This window comes from Protopterus annectens, chromosome 11.part0, assembly GCF_019279795.1.
Source record: "Protopterus annectens isolate FY-2018-M chromosome 11.part0, PAN1.0, whole genome shotgun sequence".
In the NCBI taxonomy this organism is placed as follows: Eukaryota; Metazoa; Chordata; order Ceratodontiformes; family Protopteridae; genus Protopterus; species Protopterus annectens.
The window spans coordinates 799,882,877-799,907,660 of NC_056745.1; the positions used below are offsets into that span (position 1 = coordinate 799,882,877).

General features: G+C 35.5%; 1 protein-coding gene across 3 annotated transcripts in view; it reads right to left on the reverse strand.

The window, feature by feature from the left end:
* Nucleotides 1–24,784, reverse strand: part of DGKI (diacylglycerol kinase iota) — a 5,490,864-nt gene that overhangs the window by 2,828,376 nt on the left and 2,637,704 nt on the right. For all 3 annotated transcript variants that reach the window (XM_044088223.1, XM_044088222.1, XM_044088221.1), the window contains one exon: nt 3,717–3,817. In XM_044088223.1, coding sequence (XP_043944158.1) covers nt 3,717–3,817 — 101 coding nt within the window. The remainder of the gene's footprint in view (nt 1–3,716; nt 3,818–24,784) is intronic.

A 24,784-nucleotide genomic window follows, 5' to 3' on the forward strand; every position in this document is an offset into this window, starting at 1 on the left:
TCCTTTAAAAGAAAACTAAAACAACATCTCACTGATAACCCCAGCTGTACATGCAACACATATCCACAGCCTCCTTAATCTAGCAAAGCTGTTTCATATAGCAAATATACTTTTGTGTATGTCAGACTGTTACACCATATGAGTTATCCCTAATCTTTAGTATCATAGTCCACACATCAACACAACTATCGTAACACATTTTATCTTCTGTCACTTTCTACTTTTAATAGTACCATTAAATACATACCACCTATAATCTATATATTCCCACCACCTAGCTATAAGATGCTAACTATATCTATCCTACCCTTAAGTTTAACTCACTAATTCGACCTTCTCACTACACTTACCTTTCCCTTTTACTACGCTCCCACCAAAAAAAAAAAAAAAATTGAGCTGTATTGTTAAATATTTCTAAGTGTTTAATTTTCCTACATGCTAATCTTCCATTGTTACTGTATAGTGCCTTTTTATAACATATGCTCTGTTTAGCTAGTTTTCTATATTATTTCACTTGCTTTATAAGTAATTGTTTCCTTACAAATTCATGTAATGATTTTCAGGTAACTTGGAGCTTTTCTCCCCGGGCATCCACTGAAAATGGGTCCCAAGCCCAGTGGACTTTCCCAGTCAACAAATGTCAATAAATAAATAAACACACACACACACACACACACACACACATATATATATATATATATATATATATATATATATATATATATATATATGTACACATATATAATATACATATATATATATATATATATATATTTTTTTTTTTTTTTATTTTATTTTTTTTTTTTTTGGGGGGGGGGGCTATGCCTTCTATCATTTAGCTGTTGCCTTTCTTATTTTGTTCTGCAAACCACATCAGACATTAATGGCATGAACTTGTCCTAAAGGCATAAAATGAAAAGGAAAAGAAAGTCACTAGCCCTATCATATAATTTAGCTGCTTTCTCATATTTAATGGGGGTCACCACTAAAAAAAGGCAACATTTTCATGCAGCTTTCACATACAATAACAAACAGATAGTCAGACAGATGGAAATTGAGCCATTACAATACAATACTTGCATGTTCCTTCACTATGATGCAAATTTTACTCTCCATTTTAGTAATACTTTCAGTAAACTGCAAACAATTAAAGTGGTTTTCAATGTATGGCATTTATGTGTCTAGTAAATTAAGATATTGCATGCAAAAGAATTGTTATAAAGTGGACCTGATGCCATCTGTATGATTTACAAATAGATGAAACAGCTATATTGTGTGGAAATCTGATGTGTGGCAGCTGCAGTGATTGTCACACCATCAGGGCCAAAAGCCACTCACCGCAATTCTTCATCAATTGAAGTGCACACACATCGCTGCTGGTGTGCTTGCACACAAGTGTGTACATTTGTCTGTGGGGGAGTGGAAGTATAGTCTCAGCACTTTGGACAAGTTCTGTGATGTGAAGCAATGTAGATTTTATTGCTTCCTAATGGCAGAAATGGATGCTTCCATTATGAAAGTTTTATTCATTAATGAAGTCAGTCGCAGAAAGTGTGATGATAATAAATGCATGATTTTTCAGCTATGTTCTGCAGTCTGGCTGTCTTATCACATTTAGGGGTTACAACTGTTATCTTAGATCAGTAAGGGAATGCTAGAATAGCAATAAGGATGGCAAAGGCCAGAAGTGCCACCCACTTGTAAGTATATGCTGAGTGATTAAAAAAATTGCAAGCAAGGTCCAAGTGGATCATATGCCCTATTACACATGCCTGCATGCAAGTAGCTTATGACACACTTAATTACTAAAACGTGGACTAATTGGCAAGTGCCCTAACTCCCATTAGCCCTACCCTTGTTAATTACCTACCCCTCCAACCACCCAAACCTACTGAATTGCATTGCCTTACCAGAACCCTAACTCTAATCGTAAAACTCCCTCCTGCTCCTAACACTCTCAATGGCACTCACCTCTCTAACACTACATTATCTGATTGCTCCTTAACCATAAAACTCCCCTTCTAATCATTAAACTTAAAGTCCCCAATCACTCCTTAACTCTAAACTGTCCACCCATTCCCTAAATGTAAATCCCCCACTCCTTAAACTTGAATCCCACCCTCTCTTCTACATTGCTGTTGCACCCGGCTTGAATGAAATTGAGTTTGAGCATGAGCAACTGGACATGAAAGCTACAAAACACCTGAATGCCTGGCTGCGAGACAGTGGTCTTCAAGTACTTGAGACTCATATGTTTGTTGTACACCCAGTTCAGATCTTAAAAAAAGCCTCTTGCAAACTTCCATTAATTTTTTCTTTCACTCATTTGTTTATTTACTACATTTGCTAATCATGAAAGTTCATCAGGAGGGAAAAGATGCAATACATAACACCAACACATTTATTTTCGCAATTAACACGAGTTATTTTACAAGCATACAAACCGAAAAACAAAAATATGCTTGTATATTTAATAAAAATGAGACAAATGGTAATACAGAATATTAGAGCCTAAATTAAAACAAGTAACTATTAAACAGATGTGTACTCGCTATCCAGTAAAATTAAACCCGAATTTTGAACAGATGTATTACATTAAAATATCATGTAGAAGTGTCAAAACTGTCTAAAATTGAACATGAAATATATATGCTATTCAAAACATCACAGAGTGACAGCATGTAAGTTTGAAATCATGTGTGCAAAACATAAATCAGAAAATACTTGCAGAGACAGAATGAAAGATAAGTTGTTCTCATTTTCGATTAGGTGATACCATATTTATAGTTTCATTGAGTTAGTTGCTTTTTTTATTTATCTTGTCTTGAAAGCTGTCTGTAAAGAACAAGTCTTAAAAGTATAGGCAAGGCTATTCCACAGTTTCCCTAGAGAGTCAGTGGGCAGTGTTCATATTCATAATGTGGATGTGTTAAGGGTATCTGAGCTATCTGTGAGTGAGCTCATCCGAGATTCACAGAGGTCACTTATGACGCGCCCTCATGATTAAACAACATCAACCGTGGGTAAATATTCAATATACCACACCCACGTCGTTGATTATTACTATATTATTATTTTGCATAGTACAACAAAGAAGACAATGTAATAACATTATGCAACCATAATAAACCACTTGATATTATTGCAGCTTTAATTGCAGTCTTTAGTTAAAATCTGAAAGTAGCTAATAACACAGATAATCACATATGCTTTACAGTTGTAATAAGATACTAGTCACATCAAATAAGAAGAAGGAAAAAGTTATTAGAACCTGGTGTATGACCCTAAATCTTAAAACAACTTATTTAAGGTATTAAAAAAACATTTAAGCATTGCTAGACCAGTGTTTTCTGAGACATTCTTCTGAATATTATTTACAAAATTTGATAATTAAATGAGAGTAGGTAAATTCACGCACTTTTTCACATATTCAGTCAAGTGAGTTGGTTTCATGGATAAGAATGATTTAATTCCAATAGCTATTTAGTATGCATGGATGAAACCATATGACTTTTATCTTTTTTTTTTTTTTTTTATTTTTGAATTCACTTTAAGTTAACAAATATTGATGTTCAAATATAAGTATCATATACCTTGGTATGATAAAGTTAAAGCAACCTACTTGGTACGATGTTGTGAATTAACATGAAGAATCTTTAACGATGATTACGGCTACCAAAAGAAAACTGGCAGAATACAAATCATTGTGTACTCACATGCTTCTCTGAGTTTCTCTTTGTCATAATGCAGTGATTCATAGTCATGCAAACTGATTCTGTTCACACGTATTCGTAACCGGTCAGGAATGGAGTGGGGGCTAAAAAAACAAATACATTATTAAGACTAAGGATTTTAAATTGTTTAAACAAACAGCAGAATTGACAACACTACTTTGCAATGCGTTAACTTTGCTTTATATATACAGCATCTTTTGCTACCATTATTTTCTGTTTGAATGCTGTTTGACTTTTAATGAGGAATACATAAAGACATGAGAAATGTTTTACTACTGTTTAGAGAATGGGCAAGCTGTAGATTGCACCCTGACTGGAGAGCGAAGTTTCTCCAGCAGGGTGTTAATCTACAGGTAATGTGCACTGAAAAACAAGTCTAAAGGTGCACGGCAGCATGTCAAGCTGCCGTGGAGCTCGGTCTGAAAAAAAAAAACAACAGACACCATTATATTACACTTGCTAAGCAACACTTTTGCTGTTTGGTGAGTGTAAAATAAGAAAAGAAAAAAAAAAAGAAAAATTAAAAAAAAAAACTGTGTGTGTATGTGTTTATGTCTGTGTGTGAAAGTGTATGTGTGTATGAGAGTGAGAGAGAAAGATTGACTGAGCCATTATCTTACACTCACTAAGCAGAACTTTTGCTGTATAGCGAGTGTGATGAGACTGAAAAAAGTGTGTGTGTGTGTGTGTGTGTGTGTGTGTGTGTGAGAAAGAGAGAACGAGTGAAGAATAAGAGTGAATGAGTGATCCCTGGCAGCAGCAGCATCAGTTAAGAGGTTTGTCTCCGTACCTCTTCACCACACCTCTCAACCTCAAATAATGGGAGGGGGGGGCAAAGGACCAACAATAGGAACAGATTTTAAATAGTTCTCTTATAGACTTAGAAAGTAGATACAATAACAGGGTTTCCATTAGCATGCATTTTCTGAAGAATGTGAAGTCTGAAACTCAAATGTCTGTCATTATTTGATGACTTCAATCCCATGTGATTTGGCAAAAAACTACAAATTTTATGAAAAAGAGATCAAACATATGAGCCAACAATCTGGACATTGTGTAAAAATTTTTCATAAAGTATTATATTTTGGATGCAAAATGCTTTCTCCAATACCATTAACATATACTACAGTAAGTCTGAAACATTAGGCGGAAGACCTATTTTAAATAAAAAAATATTAAAAAATTAGCAATAAAAGAAAAATAAAAAAAGAAGTAACTGAAATACAACAATTTTACAAACAGACATTCTCTAAGAGCAATAATGCCCTCCAGGGTATTTGTTATTGTGGAAATAACGTGTAGAGGGCCTCCGCTTGCATAGTGGCCAACATATTTAAAACCTTATCAAGAATTATGACTATGTCATGAAGACAAATGCATGTGATTAGTAGCTGGTTTAAATTAGAATCTAATTTATGTCTGCGGGGATAAAGTGAACTGTATTCTAGTGTAAAATGACATGCCGGTTATTTTCATAATTTGTCTTCCCGCTCTTTTCATCTTTTTTTTTCCCCTATTTCTTTTTCTCAACATTCTGGATCTGTAGCTCTTTTCCTTCCTATGATTTCACATTTAGAATTCTTTGTCTTGTCCAGAAGCACATTCCAGCTGACTGCATATTTAATCCTTTCAACTCTAAGATAATTGATTCTTTACATAGTGTCATATGTTTGTCAGCAGATCAAATTTCTTTAGTGTGAAAAGGATTTGCTTTCTCTTGGCAATAACTTAGACTTAATTTTAAGGTGCCTACTTCATTTAGTATGCATACACATTAAAATGGATATTTATTTATTGACTTATTTAGTTGCTTAGTTATGTATGTATTGTATTTATGTACTTATTTATTTATTGCACATATATATATTTATAGATAAACAAATAAATACATAGATATGGATCTACTAAAGTTAATCGAAACTTCAGTAGATTGACACTAAAGCATTCACCCAAAAGTTCGACAAAAAAAACCCACTGACACAATAACATGCATACTCCTAGGCGCAACCTCTTACATACACACACACACACACACACACACACACACACACACACATATATATATATATATATATATATATATATATATATATATATATGTGTGTGTGTGTGTGTGTGTGTGTATGTGTAGGTTCCACTCCTGTTTGCCATTTACTTTTCTAAAGTAAAAGTAAAAGCAATTACCAAAGGGCTCTGGCTGACTAAGTTTGTAGATGACTGCAAGCTAGGAGCAGTCACTGAATTCCTAAATGACATAGCCATCCTGCATGAAGATTTGTCTCAAATAAATGACTGGTGCCAAAATCATGGACTGAAACCAAATGCAAAAAATCATTAATGCATCCTTTGGGAAGTTATCTATCCCAAGTAACTACCAAATTGACAAATATTCTCTCCCTAACAGTTGACCCAGTTGTTCAGGATTTGGGAACTTACATGGACAGTGGCCTAACTTTTGACAAGCATGTCTGTTGTTGTAAGAAAGTGCTTCTATATTTATATAAACAAAGGGATCACGTCTAGATCTATGGATGTCATTGTCTCCCTTTACTCACCCCTCTTTAGGCCAGTAATTTAAAATAATGCCCCCTTTGGCATGTATCTGTCCATACACATGCAACAACTGGAACGCTGCGAGAGATACCTTACAAAAAGGATACAAGGACTAAACAACATGTCTTGCATGGACCAACTCAAAGGCTTGTCACTATACTCAGTATCCTGCAGACTGCTAAGAGGTGATTTCTGTCTGGCATATAAGGCATCCTATGACCCATTACTGTTGGATTTACTGCACATCAGCAAGTCAAATGGTATTTGAAATATTCACTTTAGGGATCTAAACCTCTTCTGCAATATCAATAGAACATCTTGTAGGGACAGGTATATCTCACAGAGGATACAACTGCTGTAAAATGGACTTGCTATCCATATAAAACAAAGTTCATCCCTGTCCATATTCAAGAGTGAATTAGATCTATGGATATATATATATATATATATATATATATATATATATATATATATATATATATATATGTGTGTGTATATATATATATATATATATATATATATGTATATATATATATATATATATATATGGGTTCATATGAATCCGTCGACAGCCGAAACATCGACGCTTACTCATCGACACCAAAGCATCGACCGTTCAGAACATCGACAATCCAGGTAAGCGATCTTACCCCTTACAGGACCCATGGTAGCACTTGTTTCGCTAGTGCGACGCTATGGACAACGCAAATTCTCAACAGTCGCTACCATGGGTCCTAAGTGCTACCATGGGTCCTGTAAGGGGGAAAATCGCTTACCTGGATTGTCGATGTTCTGAACGGTCGATGCTTTGGTGTCGATGAGGTAAGCGTCGATGTTTCGGCTGTCGACGGATTCATATGAACCCATATATATATATATATATATATATATATATATATATATATATATATATATTTATGTGTGTGTGTGTGTATGGGGGTCTACTTCAAAACACCAACATGCCAAAACACCGACAACGAGAACACCAAGACCGGAAGATCAACAACTGAGATGAAAGACAGTTTAAAAGCACAAAACTTCACATACCCGACAAACCACAATCCCGACAATCAACAAAACAAATACCTTTTCCGAAAAACACACACACAACACAAGCACACCAAAAACCTTACAGACCTACACTAAACCTTACATACACAACTATCTATGCACTAACCATAACTCAAACCCTAACCCTAAGGTCCGTCACATCACACACTCACCTAACCTGCACCCTAACCCTAACTCACTTAACCCAGCCCAACCCTAAAGTCTGTCACTATCGCTCACCTACCTTACCCGCACCTTAAAACTGACTCACTTAACTTGCCCCTAACCCTAAAGTCTGTCACTATCACACACTTACCTCAACATGTCGGTGTTCTCAGCGTCAGGCTTTTAAACTGTCGGTCATCTCAGTTGTTGATCTTCCTGTCTCGGTGTTCTCATCATCAGTGTTTTGGCATGTCGGTATTTTCAAGTAGACCCATATGTGTATATATAAAGAGAAAGGGAGACACACACATTCTGAGGTTGCACCTCACATCATGCATGTTATGGTATCAATCTTATTTTTTCTTTTGTTTGCTTGTTTTGGTAGATGTTTTTCACATATATATTCCTCTGTACATTGATGTTTATTCCTGTAACATAACTCAAAGTTCCATCTCACCAAGAAGTAGGAAGAGATTCTTATTCTGTTTTAAAACAGCACAGTATTTAAGGAAGTGATCCTGAATTAAAGGGCAATAAATATATATGTAATATCTTTAAATTAAATCACATTGCAGTGTTCTTGACTGCATGCATTTTGAATGGTTGAATTAATATTTGTAAAGGCAATTTGGTAGAAAACAAATGGTTTTCTGGCAGATGTATGTTGCCTCTGGAACACTTTTATTTTCTTGGAGGTGGGTTGTGCTATAGCACACAGATAATGAATGCTGAATTTATTCACAAAATAGCCTTTTGAGTGTACAGTTTCTATAATTTTCAACAGTCAAATGTCTGCTTACAATCTATTTTTCAAAACAGCAGCTTCTAAAAAGATAAGGACATACAGGGATCCTCAACCCACAGAAAATTCACCCTGATAGTTGTAACTTGTACTTTATGTGTATCCATCTGTTTGTTTGTTTATTAACGTGGTTGTTTACTCCTTTATTTTACATCTGTTAACAGTTTATTTTGAGTCAATTTTGGTGGATACCCTTTAGCCTTAATACAGGTATATACAAAATATCCTCTAACATGTGACTGTCATACAGTGCTCTAAATGCATATTAGTAATGAACATTAACTTACAAGAAAATAATTGCTATAAACTGACTACAGTACTACAAAATGATGTATAAGTATGTCTGCTGCATGTACTTCATGCATATAGTAAGACTTTATATTATTGTGTATAACATTTGGTATTAAACTCATGCTGAGTAGATAGATCACATTATAAATTAATTTTTCTTCACTATGTACAGTTTCGTTATATTCTACAGTACCTTCTGCAAATCCCATTTCATAGGCGTAAATATATTGTCTACATTTATTTTTACATTAATCAATTGTATTGATATTCTTTTATAAACAATGACAACAACTAAAAGCTAATATAATAAACCATTTTTACATCACTGATATCAGGTATGAATTGTCTAAAATATTCAAGAGTAACACATGTTACAACCAATATATTTGCAAAAGAAAAAAAAAACTGAAAACATTATTTGAAATTTTTAAGTAAATATCACTGGAGTTTTCAGGCTTTGTCAAAGGTAGAAGGATTTATCTATCACTTTCAAAGCAAATATTTCTTATTTTTATACCAAAGACACAGAAGTCATGTTATCTTGTGTCTGCATCTAAGAGATTGCTTCCAGGATTTAAGACCAGCTTGGATGTAACTTGTCCATGTTGTCAAAAATATTTTGACAAATCCATCTAGTTCTTGCCAACAAGGGATTTTACTCAGTGGGTAGGTATATTATCTCATAAACACCTATGTGGTGTGGAATGTCAAAACTTTAGCAGCCTACATACATCTTGCATTCCAGAGCTTTTTCTGAAAAATAAACTTAAAAAGCATAAGATAAGCACATGTAAACATTTTATGAATAATAGAAGCTATTAAAACTGTGCAAATAGCAATGCTATCAGAAAGACATATCCCCGGATTTACTAATCTTCTGTGCAGGACTAATCTAGTCCTGCACGGAAGCAGCAGTTTAAGAGGAGGACGGCAGCATGCCATGCATATTAATGAAGGTGTGCTGCCTGAGCCCCAAGTCCTACATGGAGTGTGGACGAGTGCAGGGGGTGTGTCTGAGAGCAGAGTTCTCAGAAAAACATGCTCCTGCAAAGTAGAACAGGAGAAAGTGTAAATAAATGAGCGAGACTGCTCATAGATGCCCACATATGCCCACCAACAGTCCCCATGTGTTCAACAGCAACAATACATTTAAATAAGATGAAGAGACCCTTTTAATTATTTTGTTTAAAACCCCGAGTACAGCTAACCGTAGGTGCGCAGATATGCCTATCGCTTAGCTATGGTTAAAGCAGCTGAAAAGGCTGAAGAGGATAACAAGGAATATATATGCAAATGAAGCTGCACAGCAATAGTGCAGTGGTTAGAGCACCCGCCTAATGAACATGCAATCCCAGTTTGAGTCCTACTACAGCACATATCATTTTCCATGTGAAATCTCTATATGAACATATTTTTACATCTGTTTGCTGTATAACCTACATAATAACATTTAAATGTGAACTGGAGTACTGCATTAAATGCACGTGTGAAGTGTCAGTGTCATAATGAATAAGGCACTAGTAAGCAGGTTTAAGCACAAATAAGCAGTAGTAAGCATGTTTAAGTGCGTTTGCGTGGGGGTAAGCATTGCCTACACAGATTAAGCAAAGTAGAAGCTGAGTGTAAGAAACTGTAACCAGAGGTTAGCAGTGCTTACCATCACGCAAACCCACTTACAACTGCTTTAAAGTGCCCTAATCACTCTGTAGCCAATGGCCCATGTTCCACCCAGCAACAAAATAACCTGCCTCTACTAGGCTCAAACTCAGAACCCTGTACACTATAGGCATAGCAATTAACCACTAAGCCATCATAGCAATAGATACGAATGAGGTATCAGCAAACTAATCCTCACCACAGGAAAATCAAACCAAACGTGAACTGAATCTATGTACAGTGTGATGTTGTATAACCTGCCACAGAACATAAATATGTGAACTGGAGTATTGCAGTAAGCATAGATTTGAGGTATGATTGCAAATAAAGTGTAGAAGTCCCCAGGTCCCCATACAGTGTATGTACACATGAATCACGGATACCAGACACGTATATAACCAGTAATGAAGAATAAATCATTGCCAAATGGCAAATATAGTGCTAGTTACCTATTAAGTAATGCTAACCACAGCATAGCTCAAGTCAGTAAGTGTAAGCAATGTGTAGGGGAGCCAATTCAATCTGCATAGTGGTATACCGCTTTAAGCAGTGCCAACATTATGTAAGCAGGTTTGCCCATAGCTTAGCCTTTTCAAAACTAGCCAATCACTGGAAAGTGCATATTTAAACCCCACAGGCAGGAATACTTCCCATAACTGGTTGTAGCTTCCTACTGCAGGCAAAATGATGGGTGTGGTTGAAGGCACTCGATTTAGAGCACAACACTGGGGCATCCAGGAGTCAGAAATCATGGTATGACTCCTGGTAAAACACCATGATCAGAGACTACTTCAGGGCCAGTACCAGGGCTCGCAGTATAAAATGGAGGCCTGGGACAGTCTTGCCCGTGACCTCACCAGTGCCACAGGTATCTTCCAGACTGGTGAGCAAGTTAGGCACCACCATGTTGACCTGAAGCTGTGGAGGGGGGATGTACTGGGACAGTGAATCCAGGAGTCTCGGCAGATGGCCAATGCCCCAGTACTGAGTAAGTACTCATTCTACTAAGTAGTAAATAATTGCCTAGCTTGTGTATACTATGGATAGGTATGGCTAAATATCACTGCATTTCTCTGACAGCTGCAGATGGGCAGGCTGTGAACCAGCAAGCCCATGATGCTAGGCTACAAAGGCTGCATCGCAAGACAGGTTAGTAATCAGTCTGCATGTACTGTCATAAAAAATAAATATAAGAGCCTTAGAAAGTGTTGTACCAGTAGAAATACATGTGAAATAGTCTGTGAATAAAGGTATAACCCCTGGAGTGCTTCTGGTTACTCTTCTCTCATATGTTGGTGATCTGTACCATACTATAAATAGTACTGTTGTATCTTAAGCAGTGTCACCCACATCAAGGTATGTAGATAAAATGGGTATGAAGCCCTGCATAACAATGTTGGAAGTGCCAAGAGGTCAGTCATATCGTACAAAATAGGAAGACTTAGAAAACAGTCAAAAGCTTTACATAATTTCCCTTATTGCACAGTGTACTGTGATGTTAGCTAAAATATTTTGTTACACACAGCAGGGGTTTAAATCCTGGGACTAAGTTGTATGCATAATCATACCCCGCAACTGCACAGATTTTGATACAATGTTCAGATAGAAAGCTGTATGCATAATTACATCCAACGACAGTACAGAATTTGCTAGAATGTTCAAATTGTAAGTTGTATGTATATTCATACCCCACAACTGTTCCAATCTGTCCAGCATGTCCAGATAAATGGCCCATATCACCAGCTTGGTACCCAGTTCCCCTGATAATCCAGTGTGATGATCCAAGAAATGTAGGCAGCTGTCAATGACATATAACTGATAGTCAAATGTGTACATAGTCAGAGAATGTATATGGAAACAAACCTGTCATTCTAGCACCTCACCCAAAGTGTATGACAGCAATTCTCAACATATGTTGCATTAACACCTGCAGCCTGTCACGCCTGTATGTAAGACACAGGTCACGTATATAATAATTTATAAACATACCTGTGTACAATATAAGGCCATTGTGTAGTGTAATAATAAATAATTCAAGGTAGGTGCCCAAAAAGACTAGGAATCCACAACAAACGGACACCAAGGATCCACAGGCACAAACTCTTTAATGGGAACAAGCACGAAAGTACACTGAAGTACAGCACACCAAGCACAGCAAAGGAATTAACGTTTTCTTGAAATCCCGTTTTCGTCACCAACTTCATCAGATTACAATTAATTTCCCATCAGAACCATGAATTTATAGGGCTGCCTTTTAACTATCATTCAATAGTATTTGATATAGATAAAATGTTAAAATTACAAATTGAGTGGTTAAATACAATCAAAGAAAACAGAAATAGATGTATAAGAGTACATTAATGTGTATAAAATATGATTGTAGGTGTTTAAAAATCTAACCACAATTAAATCTGGTGTATTAAATATACAAAATAGTAAAAATTAAAAGTTAAAAGTACATTTTGAGTAAAGCTAGGGAATAACACACATCAGTATTAATGGTACACACACACACACACACCCTCTAGTGGTTGTTTTCAAAATGCACTTATAAAAAAGCATTTAAAACTAAAATCAAGTTGAAATCATGTATTTATAAAACTGTGTATATATATTAATTATATTAAAAGTGGGAAGATGTCTCAAAATATTAACTAAAATCAAGTACAGGTGTAATAATATTTCATAACTTGGCCGATCTTAATTTAAGTACTGGACCCAGGGAAATCATGTCATTCAAACCTGGGGACCTTGTAGATTCTAGTACAATTTGCCAAAACAGTTCCCTGTACTCTACACGTGTCTTCCATATTCCTCCCCTAGGGTCACTTTCCACTACTTCCAGTACAAAAAACTGATATTTGGCTTTTTCACAAATGCAGGTATGTTTGTATAACGCATTACTGTCTTTCTTGGTCCTAATTTCATAAAGGTGTTCGTAAATCCTTTGCTTCAACTTTCTTTCAGTTTTACCAATGTAAAAAGACCCACATTATTTGCAGGTCGACAGGTATATGATTCCTTTGGTGTTACAATTTACAAATGTGTTTAAATAAAGTTTCTTTTTCCTTGCCTCCAAATAATAACTCTCACCCGTGATGAGGTGAGTACAAAAGTTGCATGTTCCACATTTGAACAACCCCCTTTTGTTTGAAAGCCTAGTTGTGTCTATTTTCTTAGACCCCTTCTCTAGTAAATTTTTCAGGGTTTTACCTTTACGGTACACATATTTAATGTTTTCATCAAAAATGTGGTTTAGGTCAGATATTTTAGCAAAATTCATCCATTCTTTGTCTATTAATTTCCTTATTAGGCCAGATTGACCATCAAATGTAGTTATAATACCTCCCTTATAAGTGTCAGATGTTCTCTCTTTCTGAGGTAATACATTTTGTTTAGACATATTACCTAAAATAGGGGAAAATCTGGTGTTCCTACCTTGTATTACTTCTTCATAAATTTCGTCAAAAAACTACCAGGGTAACCCCTATTTAGAAATTGTTCTTTTAACCATTCACATTCTTTATTAAACCATTCATTGTCAGAGGTAATCCTGCTTACATGAACTAGCTGTCCTTTAACAACACTTCTTTTCTGAAAATGTGGGTGCGAACTAGTATAGTGCAGGTAGGAAGTTTCTTTTCTAAATACCTTTGAATCAAATTGGTTTCCTTTTTTGGTGATAGTAATATCCAGGTAGTTTAATATATGTTTTTCAAATTTATGTGTAAACTTTAAAAAGGATGTAGTGTTGTTAAGGTATTTAACAAGGTCAACAAAAGAAGTTTGGTCACCCTTCCACAAGAAACACAAGTCATCAAGAAATCTACCATAGAGGGACCATTTATCTCTATATGTAGAATTTATCAAAAAATGGTTTTCCCAATAGGCCATGATGATATTGGCATAGGTAGGAGCGCAAGGTGTGTCCATTGCTACACCTCTCACTTGTTTGTAGTACTCCCCCTCAAAGTATATGAAGTTATATTTCAACACCATTTCCATGAGAATCAGTACGGTTCTAAATTCATTTTGTGTTACACATTTGTATTCTAGCAACATTTCTTCGAACCATTGCATCCCAATGTCGTGGGGTATACTTGTAAACAGGTCTATTACATCTAGGGTACCATAGGATAGTTCGTGTGAGCATAAAGAGTGGTCCAATTTCCCTAGTAGGTCCCAAGAATCTTTTAAAATATTACAGTTTTTGGTAACCAACTCTTTTACTTTTACATCCACATATTTAGCAAGAGGTGCAGTTACAGACCCTACGGCAGATACTATTGCTCTCAAGGGTGGATTGTTCATGTCCTTATGTAGCTTCGGAATTCCGGAAATGGAGGGTACCCTAGGTTTATCTACTTTAAGATATCTAAAGGTGTCTAGGTCAATTGATCCTTCCATAAGTAAGTCGTTGAGAAGCAAGTTTATCTTATTATAAGCTATATTAATCTCATTCTTGGAGGTTCTTACATATTTTTCTGAATTGTTTAAAATTTCCATCATTTTACCTTCATAAATGATGTGCTCCATGAATACCACTCCTCCTCCTTTATCAGGTTTCATGACTCTAAGGTTTTTGTCATTACATATTTCTCCCAACATACTTTTTCAGGTGGTGTCAGGTTGTATTTCACATAATTCTGTTTTAATGTTGATCTTAATGTGTTTTCCAAAGTTTTTTCAAAGCTTTTTAGTTGGGGATGTAGGGGGGGATTAAATGTACTCTTCCGTCTTAGGGTATTTCTATCATTTAAGTTAGTTTTCCCATTGAAAATGAGTTGTAAGTTCTTCTTTCTCAAAAATAGTTTAATGTCTACTAGTAAATTAAAGATGTTGGTTTTCTGTACCGGAATAAACCCAAACCCCTTAGAGAAAAGATCAAAGGTGGTCTTAGTGATAGAATAACTAGAAAAGTTGTATATACTAAAATCCTTATATGTCCATTTGTTTCCAGTATTAACTATTTTATCAGTTATGTCCACTTTACTGGATTCCTCATCTGAGGTCTCGACTGGTTGCCCTTGAAGTTTTTTGAATAGTATTCAGTGTTGTTTTTGGATCTAAGCCTTTCTGACGTTCTTAGAGGTGGAAATTCTGTTTCAAAATTTTCTTCAACAAAGAACACCTCATCATTACCTGTGGGTTCAGAGTTAATACCATTGTAGGCTCCTGTATTTTCTCTACCTCTGTATTTAGGTCTTGGGTAATGAGTTTTATTTTTGTATTCATTCAGGTCTCTTTCTATTTTGTTAAATTTTCTGTTATGCACCTCAATGCATTTATTTTCTATATTTTTTAACAATTTGAAATATTTGGCTTTTTCATCCTCTATGGTAAAAACTAAATCACCTGTAATTCCATTGTTAATGTGTGCTCAGGAAACTACAACAATAAAAGACATTTCACACGTACACTCTAGCAATTATTCCTTAATTTAAGATAATAGAAAGAATGTGTTCAGCCAGCCACTTTGGCCCCACTATTTAGATCAAAAGAGTATGCAAGACATAATTTTGACTTAAGAACAGATGTGAAATGCTCGGCTTAGGTTTTCTTACAGCAGATGGCAATGTTGCTACAATCTTGAAGTTCATATTTTAAAGTGTTTTCTTTCATTTAAGAACACAAGCCTGTATTTTTCATTTATATTTACAAATGATGGAATTATGTATCAAATTCTATTTGACAAGGCTGGTAGCCTTCGTCCATCTTCCCCCAATCTTCACACATAACATCCACTTTTTTAATTGCTGCGTTATTTTTACTTAACTAAACTTCACTGTTTCCACATAAATCATTATTAACTTGCAAAAAATACTTAAATTTCCTTTGATACTTGTGGCTAATGTCACCTTCAGTGGGACTCTTTGCTAGTTTATAACAAAGCATATACCTCTATGCCATGGAAGAGGACTGTGACTTGGCATGAGCAACCAATCATCTCTTTCAGGTATGTGTTAAAAAAAACTTGTACTGCCTGTACATGTGCTGTGTGCTGCACTGGAATTATCAGTTTCTACTACATCATTTACAGAAAAATCATGTACAACTGAATGTATATTACTGTATTTTTACACATGATGTGAAAGCACTTAAGGTGATCTTTCCACATCTCCCAAACTCAGTGTTCCATTCTCCCACTCCCACCTTCATAGTCAACTAACTGAACTGTGCAACCCCCCCCCCCCTTTGCAGTTTCCTATATCTGCCACTGGATGTGAAGACCCATAAGATCAAGTAATCTGAAGCATACTGCATATAGATTATTGGGTACAGATTTAAGGCAATTAATATGGATACAGAGTTTTGCTTGAAATATGCAGAGCTGAATAGAATAGTTCATAGCCGGTTCTATACATCACAACATTGCATAGGTCAAGACACACATAAATGTCCAACAAAAATAAGTAAACACTGGAAAACTGCTGTAGTCCCAGGAAAACAATGGCCAGGCCTCATTATCGAATGAAGAAGTGAGAGCCCCAGAGGGTATGGACAATATGTAGACAACAACCAATGAACTGGCAGAGATGGATACCTGTCTACAGTCTAGGTGTAAATCCACACAAATGGTGCACAATGTGTCCACACAAATGGTGCACAATGTGTCCACACAAATATCTTTCTGTGGACCTGGAATGCTGTGCTACTTTTGGTTATACAGTCTAGGTGTAGCAAGAATCACTACTGCTGACTATGTGGCAGTGATGCAGTGAGGCCATGTGCAGCAGGAATCACTGCTGATGACTATGTGGCAGTGAGGCCATGTGCAGCAGGCATCACTACTGCTGACTATGTGGCTGTGATAGTGTTGCAAGATGTTAAGAACCTGAAGCACAATCACAATTTTCATTATACAGTGAGATGCCAGCAGTCAACATAATCTGAAGTACAAGGTCCTAGACCACTGTTTAAACAACTCTATTTTTTCCTTTCCAGTGTACGATACTGCATACCTCACTATCGCGTTCTCCAGAAATGTGATCATCTTAATTCTCAGTGGTTGTGGCATATGCTTACCTTTATCAATGACCTGAATCCTTACTTCAAAAAATTACATACAAGTCAAAATAGTATACTTTACAAAACAAAACTACTACAAGTCACATTTTCATTTCATGGCAAAGTGTTTACTATATTATATACAAGCAGAAACTGTTCAAGTCTTAGCAAAGAATGTATGCAATTATTTGCAAGTTCCCCCAGTTCATTGCTAAAGAGTTTACACACAGCTGTACTGGGGTACAGTCATACATGAGAAATTTCCACAGCGAGATAAGATAATAAGGTGGAGTAAAGTGAAGATATAGTAGAATAGGATTATACTTTCCTCTAAAAGTTTGGCCAAGACAAAATAATGGAGGAAAAAAGGCTTGATACTGGGGACAATTTTTTTGTGCTACATTGCTTTAATTCAACCCAACGACAAATTGTGAAGTAAACACACAGTTATAATGCTTAGCATTAAGGGTGTATTGATCATGCATTGGATCTGTTATATGTTTATACACCAGTGCCAGCAGGGACAAATCTGTCTCTCTCTCTCTCCCTCTCTCTCTCTCTCTCTCTCTCTCTCTCTATATATATATATATATATATATATATATATATATATATATATATATATATATATATATATATATATATATATATATATACACACATATTATATATATCTATATATATATATATATATATATATATATATATATATATATATATACACACACACACACGTATGTATATATATATATATATATATATATATATATATATATATATATATATACATACATACATACACACACACATATCCGCGGTGGTGGTGCTGCGGTAGCATTGTCGCCTCACAGTCAGACGCTGTCCAGTTTGATTCTCAGCTAGAGCGTCTTCTGTGTGGAGACATGTGTGAATGGGCGTACCTTTGTTGAAGGTTGTTCAGCAGGGTTGGTAACTCGGCACGTAAAAATCAACTACCAATCATTAGTGGACCGGAGTTCTGCTGTGGTGACCCCTAACCTGGAAAAGCTGAAAGACACAACAACATATACACACACACAAACATATATCCATATCTAGCTATCTGTACAATAAACAAAGATATGGATTTGGTCTTATCTACATTCTGTTTCATTATTAGTTATATAACTTATTACAGTGAATAAAAATGCCATCACTTCTTTCTGGAGATGTGTAACAGAAAAAAGCAATCAAACTGCATGCATGATAAAATGTACTTTGGCATTTTAAGCTGTGTATTTTGTGGAAATGTGGATTTCCTTTAAGAGTAAACACCTCTGTTCTATATTGCATGTGGTTGTTTTGAAGAAATGCTATTTTTATGATTCTTTTTAACAGTCTTGTGGTTAAAGAGCAAAGTGGTTCACCATGTTACTTAACTAGAGAGAGAGTCCTTAACTTCATTCACCTGTTATAGTGTGACAGCAGTTAAACAAAGGCTCTTATGGATGTCTAAAAGTTGTCAGGTTCCAGCTTGGCTGTCACCATTGACAAGCTACTGGTTACGTTCTAGCCCAGCTTTGGGGAAATATCTTTAGTGTAACTGGCACTAGTGCCTATTAGTTCTGACACACCGTCTGCTCAACTACACTTTGATGGAATCAGCACAGATTTAAAGACATGATGAAATTTATTTTAAGAATTTAAGGAAGAAAGATTGAAAGACTGATACTTTCATGGGAGACTGGATAAAGCAGACACACCAAATGTCTGCAAGCATTTTTTTCCACTAGGAAATAAAACATGCTAAGCTTGTTCTGCCTGTGATTTCTTCTGCAGATTAGGTTCAGTCAGCTGAAGAAATCTTTACTGTGTCAACTGTACTTTTTCACTATTATAACTGGATAACATAAGGACAGTTTTAAGAATTAATAAATAATGAATAAAATACAAGATCTAAAATCTGGCCCTTGTTTTGATTATACATCTGAAATAAATAAAAAAAAATACATCTGTCTAGATCAATTATCTTGTTCTTATTGGAAATGATTTCACCAAATCAAGTGGATGCAAATAGTACCTTTCCACTTTATGCTGTATCTGCCACCCAGTGATATTTGCTGTCTTCCTCATTCAACCCAATGCCACTCCACTGGAAATGTGATGTGTTACCATGGATACATACAGCTGCAGTGCACATTATATATGGTAAATGTTTTGCGAGTTTGAATGATGCTAAAAAGTGTTATCATTTACACTGTTTCATACTGCAATAGTTCAACTGCAGCTGAGGTGACAAATCTTTTTTATTTAAACAGTTTTTCATAGGTGATAAAATGCATAAACCCATAAACACAGAACACTAATACATCAACGGAATACAGCTTTAACAGCTCTAACATCCCAAAACAGTCTGTTCAGAGTTTATATATCAGGTATAAACTTAAATCTTTTTGCCAAAAATTCAAAAAGCACTGCTGTAAAACACTAGTTTTGTTAGCCTCTGTTTGGATCTCAGGCCTAGATAAATTGCATTTTTTAAAATAATTCATTTTCAAAACGTACAGCTCCCATTTAGATATTCATAAGTATTGTAATAAGCCTATACAGTCTCATTTGTAGGATTTAGGAATAAAGCTGGTCCTGATCCTCCCACAAATGAGGGTAAACTAGAAATCCACCTTTAATTGCTTTGTCTCTTGGCCAGATCATCCTTTTTCTGTGCTGCTTTCTGGATGTGGTTAAGCAAGCCCACACACTGACTCATTGGCCCACACCATCAGAATGCACCAATCCTAATGCTGTTTGAATTAAGAAAGAGTCAGCCACTGTGAATATATTATTTTATGTTTTAGGATTTGGCAATGTTTTCTGTGTGGTGTGATCTGAATGAGTTTCAAACAATAAAGCAAATGACCCATGAATCAGAAGAACTTGTGATGAAAAGTTAGTTGAAGAAAAATTGGTCCTAATGTAGACAGTTTTTGGAGCAGAGTCATGGTACTCTATACGCTGCAAAATATTTTTTAACTAAAGCCGTTTCTGTGAGAAAGAGGGTTAAAGCCCTAACTGTGACCAAGATGTCCTAAGATTGGACAGTGGTGCAGTAACTAGAAGATCTGGCTGAAAAAGGTGGGAAGGAAGTAGGGGCATTGATGGCCAGCCCATCACTGGAGAAAAGAGGAAGCAGGGATGGTTGCTCTGCTTGTATTATGGGGGCTGCTGAAACTATGTTTGTTTGTGCAGTAACAGATCTGATAGATTCATGTGCAGAAGCTTGCATTTGTCATGGAGTACAGTACTGTGGGATCCCACACACAACAAGGCTGTTAAAGAACAACAGAGTAGAGAAAAGAAGTGGAAGCCCCTCTTGGGTGCCTGGATGATAGCCTCTAAGGACTAGTAATAGAAGAGGGCTGGTTTCCAGCAACAAATGAGGAAATAATAAGGAAAAACAACAGGATGAGTCTCAATTAGTGTTCAAAAGACATCTGATATCCATACTTCCTTAACCCTTCTAGGACCTCCAACCATGCTCACACAGTGGAGTACTTTGAACTAGTTTCCCTCAGGCTCACCCAGTAAATGATAAGGAGATTGGCAGGTTCAATGAATTCTAGATTATAAGAAAATAAATGTGCTAAAATTAAGGGTCATGGAGGAAAACATGCAAAGGATACCGCTTTAGTCATTCAAAGCCACGGGTTCAAGAGATAAAACTACTTTCTTTGTTGCTGGAATAGCAGAGCACTGTGATTCCTATTCCTCCATGAAATGCTTGGATTCATGATGCAAAAATATTGACACTGGTATAACCTAAAGGGGATAGTAGACCTCTGGGTATATGATACTTTGTGTAATTCATTAAACTGAAGTAGTGTTGTGACTAAGTCAATGACAGCACAGGTGGCTGTAAAAGATACCATGACACTTAACAGAAAGAGTAAGGGAATTTCTCATGTGCCTTGGCCAATTATCCATTAGTCAGTATAAATGTCACCCCTGAAAAGTGGCTACTGGCCTTCTAGGAGTACCTTGGTGAAAAAAAAGTAAATAAATAAATATATTACTGGGAAGTGACAGAAAATTGTGAGACTAAAATAAATTGCATACAACAATAGCAGTATGTATTGCTACATTGTTAAACTGGACAAAAGACCAGATAAAAGTGATATAATTGTATCCTTTTTTTTCACCTGTCCCACCTCTACAGTAACTCTGTTCTCACTTTTGTTTTTCTTTGACTAATATTAATTCATCATTAAATTACTCTATCTTGATAGTGCTACTTGCATGCACTGCAGCAAAAAGAGGAGTGACAGGTATGAAAAACTATGTCCGATGTCCAATGGCCATCATTTGCTAAATAACAGAGATACTTTTCCTATGATCTTGTCCATCTCAGCTATGGGACTGACGCTGACCAGTCAAACCATGCATTATGTAAGTGATATATGTATACACACACACACACACACACATATCTATATATATATATATATATATATATATATATATATATATATATATTATATATATATATATATATATATCCATATATATGTGCATGTATAGGTGTGTGTGTGTGTGTGTGTCTGTGTGTGTGTCTGTGTGTGTGTGTGTGCATGTTTCTCTCTCTGTGTGTGTATATATATATATATATATATATATATATATATATATATATACACACACACACACACACACACACACACACACACACACACACACACACACACGTGGACTTTGTGTACATATTCTGGCAAGCATACCATTGTATTCAAGCAGTAACTATTACAAGCTATATCTAAGAGACCTCCTTGATCTGTGTATTTATTTTATCTAAATACATCTATACATCTGCATAGGAGCTGACTTCAAATGGAAAAATAGCAATTCATATAAATAACTAAGAAAAGAAATTGATGTAACAGGTGAGGGGGAACACAGTATATGCCAAGACAGTGAGTGGGGACTACAAGAAAATGATACAGGTAATCAGTACACATTGAAAATAAGTACCTTAATACTTACATGGCAATGTAATTACTCACATGGAATTTTGGGCCCAAAATGAATTTTAAGAAGTTAGTTTGACAATGTTTTTATCTATCTATAACAGAGATTACAAACACCAGAGTGCATGCAAAATTAATTAATCATTAACATTTGTAGATGAAATTAATGCAAACAGATGAAAGTAATCACAATGCTTATTTCTGAAAGAGAATTATGTAATTATAGTTAACAAACACAGATGCCTTATTAAAAGGATCAAACCAACAAGAAAAACATCACTCAGAAAAGCCACATAAGCAAACAACATAAAGACTTATGCAAGTTAGAGTCTCTTCTGTATATAACTTTAAGCCTCCTGTTAAGCAGGCTTATAGGAAATACGTATATTGTTTATGAATTGTTTTTTACTTTTTATATGTTTTTATTGATGCATTCAGGCCAGTAAAACCAAATCATGCCAGCCATAGACATGAAAAGGAGCAAATTTTATGTATAAAATGCAAAGTGATTTATCAGTGTGCTAGAACTGAGATGCTTAAAATAGTATTTGCCATTCCTGTAGCACTAAATGAAATTAGAAGTTACAAAATGTGTTCTGAAAATGTGAAACAGATTGTATGCAGTGAGTTTTGATGCCAGAATCACTGTTCTGAATTGTGCAGAAGACATGCATGCAGCGCATTTTCAGTGCTGCAATATGTTAAATGGTGATGAATGGCAATAGTTTAAGTTCCAAAGTAGCTAACTATGTTTGGTGGGGGTAGTGAAGGTGAGGTGGATCTTGTATGCCTATCAACCACAGTAGAGGACTAAACTACCAGCTTTGAAAGAATAAGAGTTACACTGTACATTTATCAGTATTACAGATGAGAAGAGTCAGTATTACAGAATTTAACTGGTGAGTACAGGGCAAAACTTTTAAAACAAACTCACTGAAGAAAGTTTCACTTATTCTAAGTAGCTGAAGAAAATTACTTAAAAATACGTGCATTTAAACAATGTAGACAGACTTACAAGGACAACACAGAAGTTCACACATTTCCATATCTCTAATCCTTGCCCTTACCCAGAATCAAATCTCACATTAGACCTCATCTAAACCCCATGCACAAACCAGCAGATAAAACACATATTTAGGTAATGTATTTTGATGTATTCTGAAGAAGTCTCCTTCAAGAGATGAAAGCACTAAATATGTGTTTTATCTGCTGGTTTGTGCAATATTAAATTCTATTCCTAAGTGGTCAGTCCATTTATTGCACACTGCCTCAGAATGCCCAAGTTCACCAGGTTAATAGGAGAAAGCACAGGAAACTGACCTTTAGACATGCCAGGAGGGATGGTCATCATTACTAAGTGCTGGAGCTATTTCCTTATAAGACATCTAGTGATGATAGCACTTATGTGTGCTACAATAATTACTATAAAAAAGCTGATGAAGTGCTAGTCGAATAAGCTAAGTAAAGTGCAAGAGAGACAGGAATTAGCAAGATCTAAGGGAAATTTTGAAGAGCAGACTTTCTGGCACCAGTAATAGTTTATCCCAACTTTTAAGTGTCGTGTGTACACATGGGATCTGCCCATTAAGATTGTCATTATAATACCATACCTGCTTAAATGTTTACTGTGAAGTAATGTTTTATAATTAACTTTTTTGTTTATATTAACTATTTTATACTGAACTGTTTCTGGTTTTATCAACTGTCATGGCTCATCTACTTGAATGCAGGCATCAAGGCATTTATTCTTCATTGTTTTATCTTTTCTTGTTAGATAGGTGATACATTTATGTTGTGGTAGCAGTTTATTTTTAATTGGTTTTCATAGCATGCATTTAAGAATTCTTATATTTCATTGCAATGTTGTGCTCTGCTTAAGAATTTTAAATGTTGGAAACATCTAGCAATTCCAAATGCAACCGATAGGAACCCACAGCTTTTATGTTTTCATTATGTAGACAGCTAAATTAAGCAACACACATAAGACATTAAATGTTCACTCAGTGACTTCATCATGTAATCCTGACAATCAATTGACCTGATTTTTTTTTTTTTATTCTGAGTGTCATAGAACTATGTTTAATGGTTAGGGACTTGTATGTTTTACCATGACTAAGCATATATCAACTGCTAGAACTAGGTAACTAGCAGATAAGTAGTTTTTTATATATACTTAAACCATTCTAAAAATTGTGGTTGGTTTTATTTATTTGTTAGTACACATTGGCAGATCATGTACTGTCTAATTTGCTGTCAGCGTTTCTATAGCTGATTGGACAACTTGTTATGATGTCATAATTGGAATCAGTCTGATTTATGGCTTGGGTTTTAAATATTGAGTGTCAACTTGTGTATTTTTAAAGTCTTATGAAGTGTTGAGGACAACGAGAAAGTGCTTATTATGTTATAATAAAAGCTTTTTGGTTTATTTTACTTAGCCGTGTTTGTTGTCACCCAGTTTTTATTCTGGTTCTGTTCTTTGACTACTTCATCCCAGATCTGTGGTTGTTTTTTACTCTTTTGGAATAACTAATAATTTGTTTTACAAA